Source organism: Cucurbita moschata, unplaced genomic scaffold, assembly GCF_002738365.1.
Source record: "Cucurbita moschata cultivar Rifu unplaced genomic scaffold, Cmos_1.0 Cmo_Scf00055, whole genome shotgun sequence".
In the NCBI taxonomy this organism is placed as follows: domain Eukaryota; kingdom Viridiplantae; phylum Streptophyta; class Magnoliopsida; order Cucurbitales; family Cucurbitaceae; genus Cucurbita; species Cucurbita moschata.
Window position 1 is genome coordinate 366,493 of NW_019268571.1, and position 13,088 is coordinate 379,580.

Here is a 13,088-nt window from a genome sequence, read left to right on the forward strand (position 1 = left end):
TAAAATAGGAAATTAATAATAATAATAATAATAATAATAATAATAAAGACTGAAGAGACATTTTAATGGAATAATAATCTAAACTCACAAAACACGTGCATTATTAGAATGACCTTGTTGGAGTTGGTTTATTCATTCAAGAACGCCCTTGGACCACTTCTCCCTTTGCTACCTCATGCATCCCTTGACCATTCCCAATGGAGGCCATACATGTCTTTTCACCCTTTTTTCTTTTTTTTTTTTTTGTCTTCACTCGAACTCATAGACCGACTCGAGGGTCAACTGAACCAGTCCAAACGAATTACGAACCAAACCAATAAACCAACGCAAACCAGCTGCCCACTATTAGACTAATTTAATCAACAAAATATATCCATACTCTATCTAAACCATGAGCACCTGAAAACGACTTAAGAATGAATCAACATTGATATGATCTCAAGCGTTCGAACCCGAAAAGATGAAAGAGATGAGCTAAGATCGACGTTCCTTAAGAACCGAAGTATTCGGTTCTCACAAATAATAAGAATTGGAACTCGAAATCCCTAAAGAAAGAAAGAATGAAAGAAGGTAATTAAATAAGTGGGAAGAAGAAAAATATACATGGACCTGCCCAGGATGGAGGGACCCCCAAAACTTGCACAAAATGCATGAAAATCCAGACTAGTCAACTAGTAGTACACACAACATTTTATAATCTAAATTACAACAAACCCAGATCACTCTGGATCTTCAAAAAATGTACACAGCTATCTCCTACTAAACAAACCTATTCTGCTAATGTGCTTCGTGTAAGAAAATACCCCCGCCGACCCCGAGCGCAACAAAAGAGGACTATAGACCATGCGAAGAGGAGAGTTGTAGGGACTTACATTTCGTACACAACCATTGCGTCGTTGTCTGAATGATGACCGATATGTAACGATACTTGGTCATAAAATCGTTGAATGTCTGGTCGCTTAGAATCCGACCCATTTCACCCATCTGAAAACTCGACCAACCCTGAATGGAAGTTCATAGTCTTTGGTAACTGCAGGCTCCCTCCTTGCAGTCTCAGGATCAGACCACACATATACACCACGTTCCTGTCGACTGCCGGGCACAGTGTTATCAAGGATGATGGCGACTAGGAATCCAATCACCATGTGTAAAGAGAACAATGTGTTGAGAACGAAATTCAGCTGCAAAACAAGAATCGGGGATCAGACACAAACAAAAAAAATAAAGCTAAGATGTTCGTTAATGATTATTCAGAAATCCATTCGCAACCGAAACATGAAGAGTTCTTTAATAAAAGGGAAAATGCACAAGGATGGACGAGAAAAGTTGCATCTCAGCGTCCTTATCCATTTTAAATATCATAGCTAATGAAGAAAAAGTTGAAACTTACACAAAAAGCTGCTAAAGAAATGATCGGAAAAAAGGAACAAAATATCCCAATATCGGCACCAAAAAAACAGTAAAAATGTCTCGGCCGCTTTCGTTAACTTATAGAGAGTGAGTTATTGAGAAAGAGAGAGAGACATACCCCTCCCGATTTACTGTTGAAAGGTCCATGGGAAGCAACAATATACGGCTGAAAATAACTTGGAACAGACATGTTGGAGCCTGGGGAGATACCGTACTGTTGAAAGTAGGCTGGTACAGAAAGTGAGAAAAATAATGATAATCCAACAATGATAATATTCCGAGAGCTTCCTGCTTCACTATATCGAAGATTTGACAAGCCTAGTGCCGTAAGCATTGCCCACATGAAGCAAAGAAGAGCAGCAACCATGACGTCAGGAATGGAAGCAATAAGGCCCCCAACTTTACCTACAAGGCCAATAGAGTATTAGGCCAATGTGTAATGAGATAAAGTAAGTAATCGGCAGCCATTCCCCATTAATCCTGATCCTTATCGTTTTCTTATTTGAAAAAAAATCCAATCAGAATTTAGCAGTACCTAATACTCTAAAAGGATAGGACACCAATTTCAGGGACAATGTGAAAGAACAGATGTAATTACTTCCACCCAAAGACAAAGCTATCATCATAGAAATCGACTTCATGATGCTAAAAGAACATAACTGTCATAAGGTAATAAAAATTAATCATGTGTCATGTAACAGCCCAAGGCCACCGCTAGTAGATATTGTCCTCTTTGGACTTTCCCTTTCGAGCCTCCCCTCGAGGTTTTTAAAGTGCGTCTGCTGGGGGGGTTTCCACACACTTATAAAGGATGTTTCGTTCTCCTCCCCAACCGACGTGGGATCCCACAATCCACCCCCCTTCGGGGTCCAACGTCCTCGCGGGCACTCGTTCCCTTTTCCAATCGATGTGGGACCCTCCAGTCCACCCCCTTCGGGGCCCAGCGTTCTTACTAACACACCGCTAAGAGATATTATCCAGTGTCTGGCTCTGATACCATTTGTAACAGCCCAAGGCCACCGCTAAGAGATATTGTCCTCTTTGGGCTTTCCCTTTCGAGCTTCCTCTCAAGGTTTTTAAAACACGTCTGCTAGGGGGAAGTTTCCACACCCTTATAAAGGATGTTTCGTTCTCCTCCCCAACCGATGTGAGATCTGACAGGTCACACCTAAAGAAGGAAGTATAAGCTATAAGAGATGGGCACCAACTCTGTGATCAAGCTAGCTCAAATTCATTCAGAATGACGAGTCCAATATATTTTTATATTTGAAGAAAAAAGAGCACTAAGCACATTAATAATAATTGCACAAGAAATCCCGCGCGTTTCTAACATACTGATAAAACTGGATCCTACAAAGTCATTCCCAATTATAAAAAAAAAAATGCATGCACCCAATATGAATTTACTCACCTACAAGAGATAACACTATCAAAATGCATGCACCCAGTTCAACTGCTCTGCGGCTTCCCATTTTTGTAACTGCTATAGTATGAACATTTTCAGTAAGAGTTGTAGACCCGGTTCCTGTGCCCCATAGACCAGCCAAAATACTACAAAGACCTTCCAGTCCAATTCCTCGACTAAGAACACCAGGTGATGGCGGTCTGGATGCCACCAATAATGAAGCTGCATGATACGAACCAACCTGAGTGGTTCAGGAATAAATTAGATTTGTGATTTAGAAACTAAATGAAGTTAGCATTGATTAAAAAAAAAAAAAAAAGTTTCACTCAAAGGTAAGCATGAAAAATGTACACACTACATGGGTAATAAATATTATGTAGAAGAAATTTTTTGCTGTGCTGACAAAACAATGCCAAATCATTAAACATAAAAGTTTTTTTTTTTTTTTCCCTGCCATGAAGCCTAAGACATCTACAACCAAAAATATTCGGACAGTGGGCTGCCAAATTTTACTATAAAAACAGCTGAAGAAATGGTGCCTACGACCTTGTCCCTCACTCTTAAATGATCAAAGATAGGAGAGGATATAAAGAAATCTGTATTTCTCTTGTAAATTCAGCAACAGGAATTAATCTTGGAACTAGAGGCACTGGCAACTATTCACAGTTCTTCACAGATTACACTTCTAAACCTGGAATTTTTCTTCAGCTAGTTTTTCCCCCCCATAATTTCAAGTCAGATTCACCTCACTAAAAAAAAAAGCATTACTGAGTTAACTCTTTTGAGCTTTCCTTGTTTTTTGCATTATTTTCGTTGGTTTATTTTGCTCTTGGGATGATCTCACTTTGGCTTCTTTAGGAGAACTGGGAGGTAATTGAGGAGGATCTATTTAGATTATTTAAGATTCTTTTTGAAGTTCCATAAGAAAGAAACATAGATTCAATTACGGTTGAATATGTTAGATTTCTATGGGAAAATTTTACCTAGCATCATTTTTAATAATCAGGGTAAGCATTTGTCATCAGAAACTAGATAGTAGATCAGGTTGTTTATAGGCAACATAGCAATTGAGAATTATAGGAACCATATTAGGGATCATTTTTAAATTGATTTTGAAAATACGGATGATCATGTAGATAAAAGCATTCTACAGCGTTTCTCAAGGATTTAACTTTTAACTAGGGATCTTCAGCAAATTTCTCTCCATCGTCTTGATTGGTCACCAGTAAGCCTAGGAGCACGATTCTTACTACAGGATCACCAGAGACTCTATCTCCTTCCATTTTTGGGTGATTGTGGATGTTCTACTAGACTTAAGGGAACATACATAGAGGTATAGCACAAAGGTTGTGGAATAGACAAACTTTTATATTTCTCCCAACTTGCTAATGATGACATTTTTTTCCATTCTGAGAGGGAAGATTCATTTGTGAACCATGATAACGTTCTGCATCTCTTTTAAATTTAAACCATTTCTCGCCTTAATTATGACAAGTCAAGAAAGCTCAAGGGCTGATCCCTTATGGTGTGCTCTGGTGCTTTCCTTGTTCCCCATGATGCCGTTAGCGCTGTCCCTTTCTCTCTCTGTTTTTTTTTTTTTTTGTTTCTCCTTTAATAAGAGATTTCACTTCAATGGAATATGCAAGGGCGTACAAAAAAAATCAGCCTAACAAAGGGAGCTCAACAAAGAATAGCTTCAATCCAAAAGGATAAGGCTTAACTTGAAATTACAAACCACCAAAGCTCAAACCAGTGTATAAATTTAAACATCTCGCTAGGGGGGCAGATGATATATTGAGGGCATTCTTTGGGACAATCTTAAGGTTCACTTCTTCAGATACTACAGTAGCCAATTTAAACTGTTAACTCTTCCATGAATAGTCTTCCACGCGAAGAATTTAACCTTCATTGAATTTTCATCTTCTATAGAGAGGAAGAAAAACAGACTCACTAGAAGGAGAAAGGTTTCAACAAGCTATAAAGGAACAAGTGGCAAGAAGAGCCTCTTGTAGGGTCAGGGCTCCAAAAGCAAATATCCCTTCACGACGTGTTAATCTCAGACTCCCATATCAATGATAAGAGAGTCATGACATTTATTGTTTTCCTATCAAACAATGGATAATGGAAACCCGACAATAAAGAGGAAGAGCTCTCAAAATGAACAAAGATATCAGCCACCCGAGCAATATTCATAAGGTCAAGTGATACAAAAAGAGAAACGTAAAGTAGAGAGGTTTATCCCTCACCCATTTATTCTCCCAAAATTACATTTCCTTCTCATCACCCACATAACACTAAACATAATGAGAAAAAGTAGGGAGCTCATTAGATATTTATTTCCACAGGATTCTGTATGTGCATTTGACCCCACCCCATATCTACTAAGAATGCTATAATCATATACCACAAGATAGTAGACTCGCGGGAAACCACCAAAGCCATTTAGCCAAAAGCGCTTTGTTATGAGCCCTTAAATTCCAAGTTCTAAACCCCTAGGTTCACCGGCTACCCACCATCTCCAAACGCACAAGATGGCTGCCTTTCCCCATCAATCCCTTTCCACAAAAAAAGAAAAAAACTCTCATAACCTTCTCTAGTTTCTTACACATAGAACAAAGAGCTCTAAAGGGTGACAAAAAGTAGATTGAAAAGTAGATAGGGATTCCAGTCAAGACCGAGTAAATGAGAGTCAATCTTACCCCTTTGGAGAAAACTTCTTTGTCAAGAAACGTAAGTCTTGTACAAACCTTATCCACAAAAGGTTTCCAAAACAAAATGTTTTTTGGGTTACGACCAAGACCAAGATAAAAGGAGTGAAGGTAAGGATAAGTTGTTATAAGGGATTAGGTGAATAAGAATTTTGATCTTCCAACTATGTGGCTTACATAAACGGTTTAGAATCGGACACCTTATGACAAAAGATTATTGCACGTGCAGTCACTACTAGTACATGGGATAGGTGCGTCAAGCAAGAATCTTGGGTAAGTTATATCTCAATCTTCAGCGATTTTGTTATGCTATCAAGCTCTTGGTGGAAAATGTATCACCAAGTTTCCTTTTAGCTTTTTTAATTTTTATATATAAAAAGCCAGTTTTCATCGAAACAAAGTCCACATAAGGGGTCCAGCAAAATAAAATGACTTCATATTCAATCAAGAAGAATAAGACACAGGAAACAATTACAAAAAACTTTGTTACCGATGCTCAAAGAGAAATATAGGACCTAACTAGGGACCAAACGTCATACAGACCCCTCTCAATTTCTCCAAAAGTTCTATTATTCCTCTTCCCCCCAAAGACCCCACAAAATAGCACAAACCTTGGCTTGCTACAAAAATCTTCCTTCTCAAGAGACGACAGATGGCCAAACACATCAAAAAATAATTCCACACAGATTGAGAAAAAGCACATCTCCACAAAATATTATCCAAGGCTTACACCACCCTCCGACAAAGAACATAGCAAGACAGCTCCAAAGAATATGATCCACGTGACAAAAACATAGCAAGATGGCCCAACTAAAAAGGGCATCTTTCTCTTAAGCGAGTCAAGAGTATTAACTCTTCAATTTTGCCTCGTAGTACAATTTTCCTTCGCCACCTCCTATTTCCATTTTAGGAGACCTCAGCAAGAACATGAAACCTTGGATTATCCACATTATATATCAAATTACACTATGTTCATCTTGCCCCTAACCATTCCTTGGACCCTAGGGCAATCAATTTGCATGTCCTTTAAAAATTTTCATCACCTCTATGATTACGTAATCTCTCCCTTCAACTTCCATGTTCTTTACTAAGTTCAGGAAGCCTAAAATTACTGAAAAACATGTATATTTTTTTTCATTGGTAGCCTCATGGATCAATGTCGTAGAACCATGGACCTTTATTTAGAGTTCTTCATGTTTTGTTGGTTAAATTTTGCAAAATGCCCCTCACCTCAACCAGGGTAGATTCCAATCAGCTAAGCTTACGAAATTCTAGATATTTACCCATGAACTTTAAATTTGTTTCAAATTTTCTTTACAGTAAAATGATGACGGTGATCTGGCAAATAAAATAGTGTGCAAATTTCGAAGATTAAGTTTAAGTTGGAATGGAATAGTGGGAGAAGTCCTACAGTGTGAAAAACGTCATAAATTGGTAAAAAAACAATAACCTCATTGATTATGAAGAACCAAACCACTAGAAAATTCAAATGAGACAGGGATCAAGAGAGAAAGCTTTGTGAGATGTTTATGAGAAAGTATTGTAGAAAAGTTAGGTTGGTTGAAAGTGTGTGAATATTGAACATAAGAGGACCAAAAAAAAAAAAAAAGAAAAAGAAAAAAACCGACTGACAAATTAGTAAAACAATTTAGTATTCAAAGGCTAAATTTATCAAGAAAGAATGATCCTTAGGTTTGACTTTCTTTGTTTTCTTTTTTTAAAAAAGATAACAAACACTACATTTTCAAATTCATCTAAACATACATTTTAGCTTGGCTAGCATGTCCATGTTCAACACTTGGACAATGACCCTACCTAGTTGGACACGTCCTAAATGTGTTACTCACTAGTTGTCCAAAGTCAATATAGGTCCAACATTTGTTAGATACATAATGAATATTTGTTAAGTATACTAAATAGATATATAATTGTTACATCATCAATCAAATCAAACTTAAGTTGATAGGTGTACTGCAACACTCTTCCTCACTTTTAACTGTGTTGCAACAATAATAATAAATGACAGAAGTCTTCAAAAATGGAGTAAAATACATCAAACTCATTTGTTTAGCATATAAATGCATAAATTTCATGATTTTGAATGTCTTTCTGGAATAAAAATAATATATGTTTTTAAAAGATGTATTTTTTTAATAAATGTGTCATTTTTGGGTCCATGTCCAAGATTTTCAAAGAATGATGTTTCATCGCGCTTGTGTCATGGCATATCTGTATTCGTGCATCATATGTGTTAAGACAAAACCCAAAATCAAGATTTAATTGGAGAGATGCACCCATTAAATGGGTCTTTCCGCACATAACCAAACTGAATTCTTCTTCAAATAAGGAGCCTTCAGTGTCCCAACAAAACTCTTAATCTTCAACATCTTGTAGTAACTCTTTCTAAGGGGTTTATTAATTCAATAAATGGGGCCATCAAAAATTCAGATTTCTTGGTGGAAGATGAGGGAGTCAGAGGAGGATTCAGTATGAAGTCTTAATAGTGGTGGCTTGGAGTTCAATTTTCCAATGGTTAATTGGCATGAAAAGGTATCTGGTGAAGCTCTTGATGAAGATTTTGAAGAACCTCTAAGTTTCATTTTTCGAGAACTTAATTCACCTTTAAAGAAGCCATCAGATGAGTCTTCTCCTCCCCCTCTCCATCAACACAATAGATGAAAAAGAAAAATTTTCTTCCCTTCTAAAAGAATGTGGCAATGAAATCTATTAGATGATTTCTTGAGGTTAGTGTTTTGGCCATTTGATATGCTGTTTTCTCCTTGGAATCCATTAGTCATTAGTTGGGCCGAAGTGGTTGTCGTGGTTTGTCTTGCTCATCGGTTTTCAGTTATAGGGTGAAGTTGCTGCTTCTTGTGGTTTTCTTCAGAGTTGAGTTCGGCAATGATAGGGCTTTTGTTGTTGTTTCATTCTTTTTCCTTGGGGTATTCGAGCTTTTCTCCTTGGAAGTTGCTGTTTCTCTTCCTTTTATGTTGTGATGTTTCAAGCTGGTTGGTGCGGTTTCTGTTTGAAGCTTCAATACTTTGAGGAGCTTCCCACTAAAGTTTCAGTTGAGAGTTTGTGGTGCTTTATCTTCTAGTTTTGCAGTTATTATTTTTAGTTGGCTGTTCTTTGGTTCCTTTATTTTGTTTGTTTTTTTCTTTTTTTTTGGGTGTTATGTTTTTTCTTTCTCCCTCTTTCAGAAGTTTGTATCTTTGAAGTTTATATTTACTTTCATATGTGAGCTTGTCTCTTGTTCAAAAATACATAATATGAGCACGTACGCATACATATCTGCATAAGAAAATTTAAAAAAAAAAAAAAAAAAAAAAAAATGCGCTGCTAGAAAGATTATATAATTAATGAAGATCAAAAGAAGAAGACTAGAAACAAGAGACTACTAACCGAATCCACAGATGAGATGACAGACACAACACACATAATAATTGCTGTTTTCCAGTGGAAGACGGGAGTGCCCCACTGTAACGGATATGGAAATCTAAACCACGGTGAAGATTTTAGTGCGTGAGAAGTATCAACTCGACAATGCTTCATCCTTGAAACATGTCTTCTGCAGTGATCAGATATTATATTTGAGGCAGGAACATTTGTATCACAACCTTTGTAACTATAAACTCCAGCTTCAGTCAGCAAAAACGCCAAAGCCCACGTGATAACAATTCCAAGTGGAACCTGGCAATGGAATATAAGATCATGATCGACCCTATGGATGTTAGAAGACAACCTTAAAGAAGATTATCAGGAAACTATCAGTTTCAAACATTGCAACTCCTCTCACTTACTGCATATATTAGAAAAATCCGATGGCCGAGAATAGATATCTTCCGGAGGTACTGTGGAATTCATGGAGAGTGTGTTAGTAATTTGTTTGTAATTTGACTGAAAACAGATGCATGACGACTAATATTGCATAATGTTTGTCACTATTTTTCATTTAAATGGTAAAATATGGCAAAAAAAAAAAAAATCTATGTAGATGAACGTACTAGAGAAAATATAATAACCAACAGTATCTGCACTACACCAATCTCAAGACAGGCACCAACTAGTGGAAAACCATAACTATAAAACGAAAGTCCAACAGCAGCAATGGTTGGGGCCACAACTACAGGATGGATCAGCCTGAAAAAGATAAATCAATTACTTACTCGTGTAATGTGTGAGCAGAAAGTCGTTACAAGTCAACAAAATCATACCTCAAAAGCAGTGACATCAGTCCACTATATCCAAGTATTGCTTGAAAAGCTGAAGCTATGATAATTGCACCTTGTAACTCCTTCATTATGTGCTTAAAATTCTGCAAGCATTAATAAAAAAGAATACAACATCTGGTACGATTCACCAAAGTATAAAAAAATCTTTAAAATAGGGATTTCTTGAATTTAGGGCAAGTAAAGATAAAACATATCGGTCGAGACTAGAGAGAATAAATTTATTGCATTATTTCGTTTCTCAATGAATAAGATGTCACGTTCATGGCCAATAAAAATAAGTCCAGTATGAAGCTAGGACTTTCAGTTTCTTCGTCCATAGTTAAGGTCATGATCCGAATTGTTCTTCCTTCAAACAACTAATCTCTTCAAATAGCATGGCATAAAATAAATAAAAGTGAAAGACAAAAAGTAGACTGAAGTTAAGACCAATGATACTCTTATATATACCACACTAAAGTTCAAAACTGGTGGGAAGAGGGGCAACTGTGTTAGTAACAGTGAGGCGGCGAGATAACTTGTAACGACCCTAGATTTCTAATTACCTAGAGTCATCACCGTCATCATAGCGTAATCATTTCTACACAGAAATAAGCGTTTAAACTCCATAAAACATAATCTTCATCTTAAAACACAGCCATGGACTTACATGTTTGAAAACATCTTCATTAAAGGCTTTGACAGACAGAACCCATATACTATGAAGCAAAACAAATCAATAGAATTGAACGGAAAAGTAAAGCTCGTCGTCCCTTAGGAGTTGCTAATTTTCATAATCCCTAATGCAATGAGAAAGAACAAAAAAACTGAGGAAAAGAGAAACATACGTTCCCGTTAAGTCCTTGAAACTCAGGGGAATTGATAATTGCCAATGCTGGAGCCAGGAAAACAAATGATGGACCTTGTATCAATGGTAACCTTGAGCCGAAAGAAGTATGCAAAAGGGTAGTGATGCCCGACACGAAGAGCACCGTCGATACCACATTTGAAGTATCCTCCTATAAGCCACTAACTCCAATCAGATCAAGGAATTTGCACAAATAAAAGTCTAAAAAGGAGAAAAAAAAGTTTCAAACAAGAAACTTCAATCTACTTACGTAAGTGCCACCCATTGCAGGAACAATAACAAGCGGAATAAGAATCAACGAAGCCAACATCGAAATATAATGCTGGAATCCATATAGACCGATCGGGACTGAAATTTTGAGCAACAACAAACAAAATCATATCAGCCATGACCTCCCATTACGAAACTTACAAATTGCAAACCCTACAATTAAACTAACAGAGTGTTCGTCTTAGTGTTCTTATCTGCATAAAAAGAAAGAGTAAGAACTCACCAAGACCAGGCGTATCTCTGAGTTCGTACTTCATGTGCGAGTGTCTGGCCACAAATCCATCATCATCCCCAATCTGCGGCAGAACATCCACCACATCCTCATTTCTAGCCGGCCGCCGTGGTTGATTCGCCGGTTCGGAAGGCGGAGGGGGAGGCAGCGTTTGTCCATTCTGTACAGGAGCAGAACCCTTCGGTAAGCTATCAGAATCCCTCCTCCTCCTCACCGACTCATCTTTAGCCTTCTCCAACTGCGGCTGAGCCGCCTTCACACTCTCCTGCTCTCCATTAACGGCAGAACTTCCCCGGAGACGGCCGGCTTCAAGATCCGTGTGGGCATGGGGATCCTTCGACCTCGGGGGAAGAGCGAGGTTGCCGGAATCAGTGGCATTGGTCTCGCCAGAGAACTTGGGACGGAAGCCGGTGCGTTTGGCCCAAGAAGCCGGCGGCATTGAAGAGGAGTCCGGCGCGGGCGGCCATGGACCCGGACGTTGGCGGGATTTGGGGTCGGAAGAGGACATTAGAGAGAGGAAGAGAAAGACTAGTGCGGCATAATAGGTTGAAACGGAAGCAGATCGGAGGTGGGGGAAGTGGGTAGAGAAGTAGAAGAAATGGAGCTCCCTCTCACTAGAGCTCAGCTACTGATGTAGAGAGAGAAAGTGAGTTGTGTGTGTGTGTGAGTGAGTGCAGACGGCAGAGAGAGAGGGAGAGAGAGCGCGAGAGAGAATGTGTGGGAGAGAGTGAAGGAAACGCCAAAGTGAGACAACTCAGTAAGCGGTGGAGAACCTCAAACCGCGTTTTATTTTACTTTTTTTTTTTTTTTTTTTTTCCATTTTCAATTTTTTATCTTTTTCCCCTCAATTATTCTCCTTACTCTAAAACTTTAATCAAATATATTTATCTTTATACTTTAACTTAATTACGAAATAAATAAATAAAAGTAAATTTTATCCATTTAAATTTTAAATTAATGATTATATAAATTTCAACCTTAAATTAATTTTAACTCATCCTTCAAAAATATAGAACAACATAAGTCTCAAAATCTCGACCTAGGAGTATTTCGGTTATTATTCATAACGTGCATAACTTACTCAACCAATTTGTCCTACTTGAGTTCTAACATGGATATTTTCTTCCTAACTCTGTGGAAAGTATAAAAATTAGCATGAGGCATTTTCATAATTTTCCATAACATAAGGGTATTAATGAAAGTTTTAAAACCTCAAAGTTTGTATTTTTAAACAAATCAATGTCGGAGCATCTGTCGTGAATCTCTCTCTCTCTCTCTAGAAATGAAACAAATTAAAGATCGTGTGCTGCTGGATTCGTTTGCCCTTAATTGACGTTTTAAATGCTGGATCCACCAAATTGCTAGAACACGCTGCCGGTTCCTTGTTTAGTTTATTCTTAGATGAGAGAACAAAATGGAAATTGGAATCCTTGGCGGGTTATCGGTGTTGATGAATGTGCTTCGATGTGAAAGTGAGAGAAGGAGGAACGATTCAGACCTTTGTTTATAAAATTCGACTCTAAACCCAACAACTGAGTCAAACTAAGGAAACTCGACGTTGTTCCGATTCTGTTAACATTGACAAAAATGGAAGGCTTTGCTAGCCAAATACTACTAATTATGTACAATATCGCTACATGTGTTGATGAGACATCCACGATGCTTAATGTGTATGAGAGGATTGTTTGGTCAAGATGTTGAAGGAGAAAAAGATGGATTTTGATTCGATTTGGGAGAATTGTGTGGTGGCGTTTTATGCACTAAGTCAAGGAGGATAACGATTTAGATGATTTGCGAAGGAGGCCAATGAAGTAGAGGCTCTGAGAGAGTGAGCACGAGAGAGGTGTGACACTCGTGGAAGTGCTCTAAGAAGTGAGCATAATATATTCCTTGAGCTAACACTACGTGCCTAAGATGGGTGATTTCACAAGAAATGTCAAAACTAGCATTTGCTCGAGAAAGGGCACCCTGCTAGATGTAAAAGGCA

At 37.9% G+C, this 13,088-nt stretch overlaps 1 protein-coding gene across 1 annotated transcript; it reads right to left on the reverse strand.

Annotated features, from left to right (window-relative positions):
* Positions 1 to 486: 486 nt before the first annotated feature.
* On the reverse strand, positions 487 to 11,824 carry LOC111436526 (nucleobase-ascorbate transporter 12-like). The gene is made up of 10 exons (XM_023074287.1): positions 11,093 to 11,824; positions 10,850 to 10,947; positions 10,580 to 10,750; positions 9,738 to 9,838; positions 9,528 to 9,663; positions 9,324 to 9,374; positions 8,926 to 9,213; positions 2,822 to 3,056; positions 1,529 to 1,815; positions 487 to 1,181 (listed from the first exon to the last, which is right to left on the reverse strand). The coding sequence occupies exons 1-10, from the start codon at positions 11,607 to 11,609 to the stop codon at positions 960 to 962; spliced, it is 2,106 nt and encodes a 701-aa protein (XP_022930055.1). The 5' UTR covers positions 11,610 to 11,824; the 3' UTR covers positions 487 to 959.
* Between the last annotated feature and the right edge of the window lie 1,264 nt (positions 11,825 to 13,088).

Coding starts and splice junctions, on each gene's coding strand:
- LOC111436526 (XM_023074287.1), bottom strand. CDS start 11,609: ATGTCCTCTTCCGACCCCAAATCCCGCCAACGTCCGGGTCCATGGCCG. Junction 9,839..10,579: donor TTCAAGGACTTAACGGGAAC/GTATGTTTCTCT, acceptor TAATGCTTGCAG/AATTTTAAGCACATAATGAA. Junction 9,214..9,323: donor GGATTTTTCTAATATATGCA/GTAAGTGAGAGG, acceptor TTCCATTGCCAG/GTTCCACTTGGAATTGTTAT.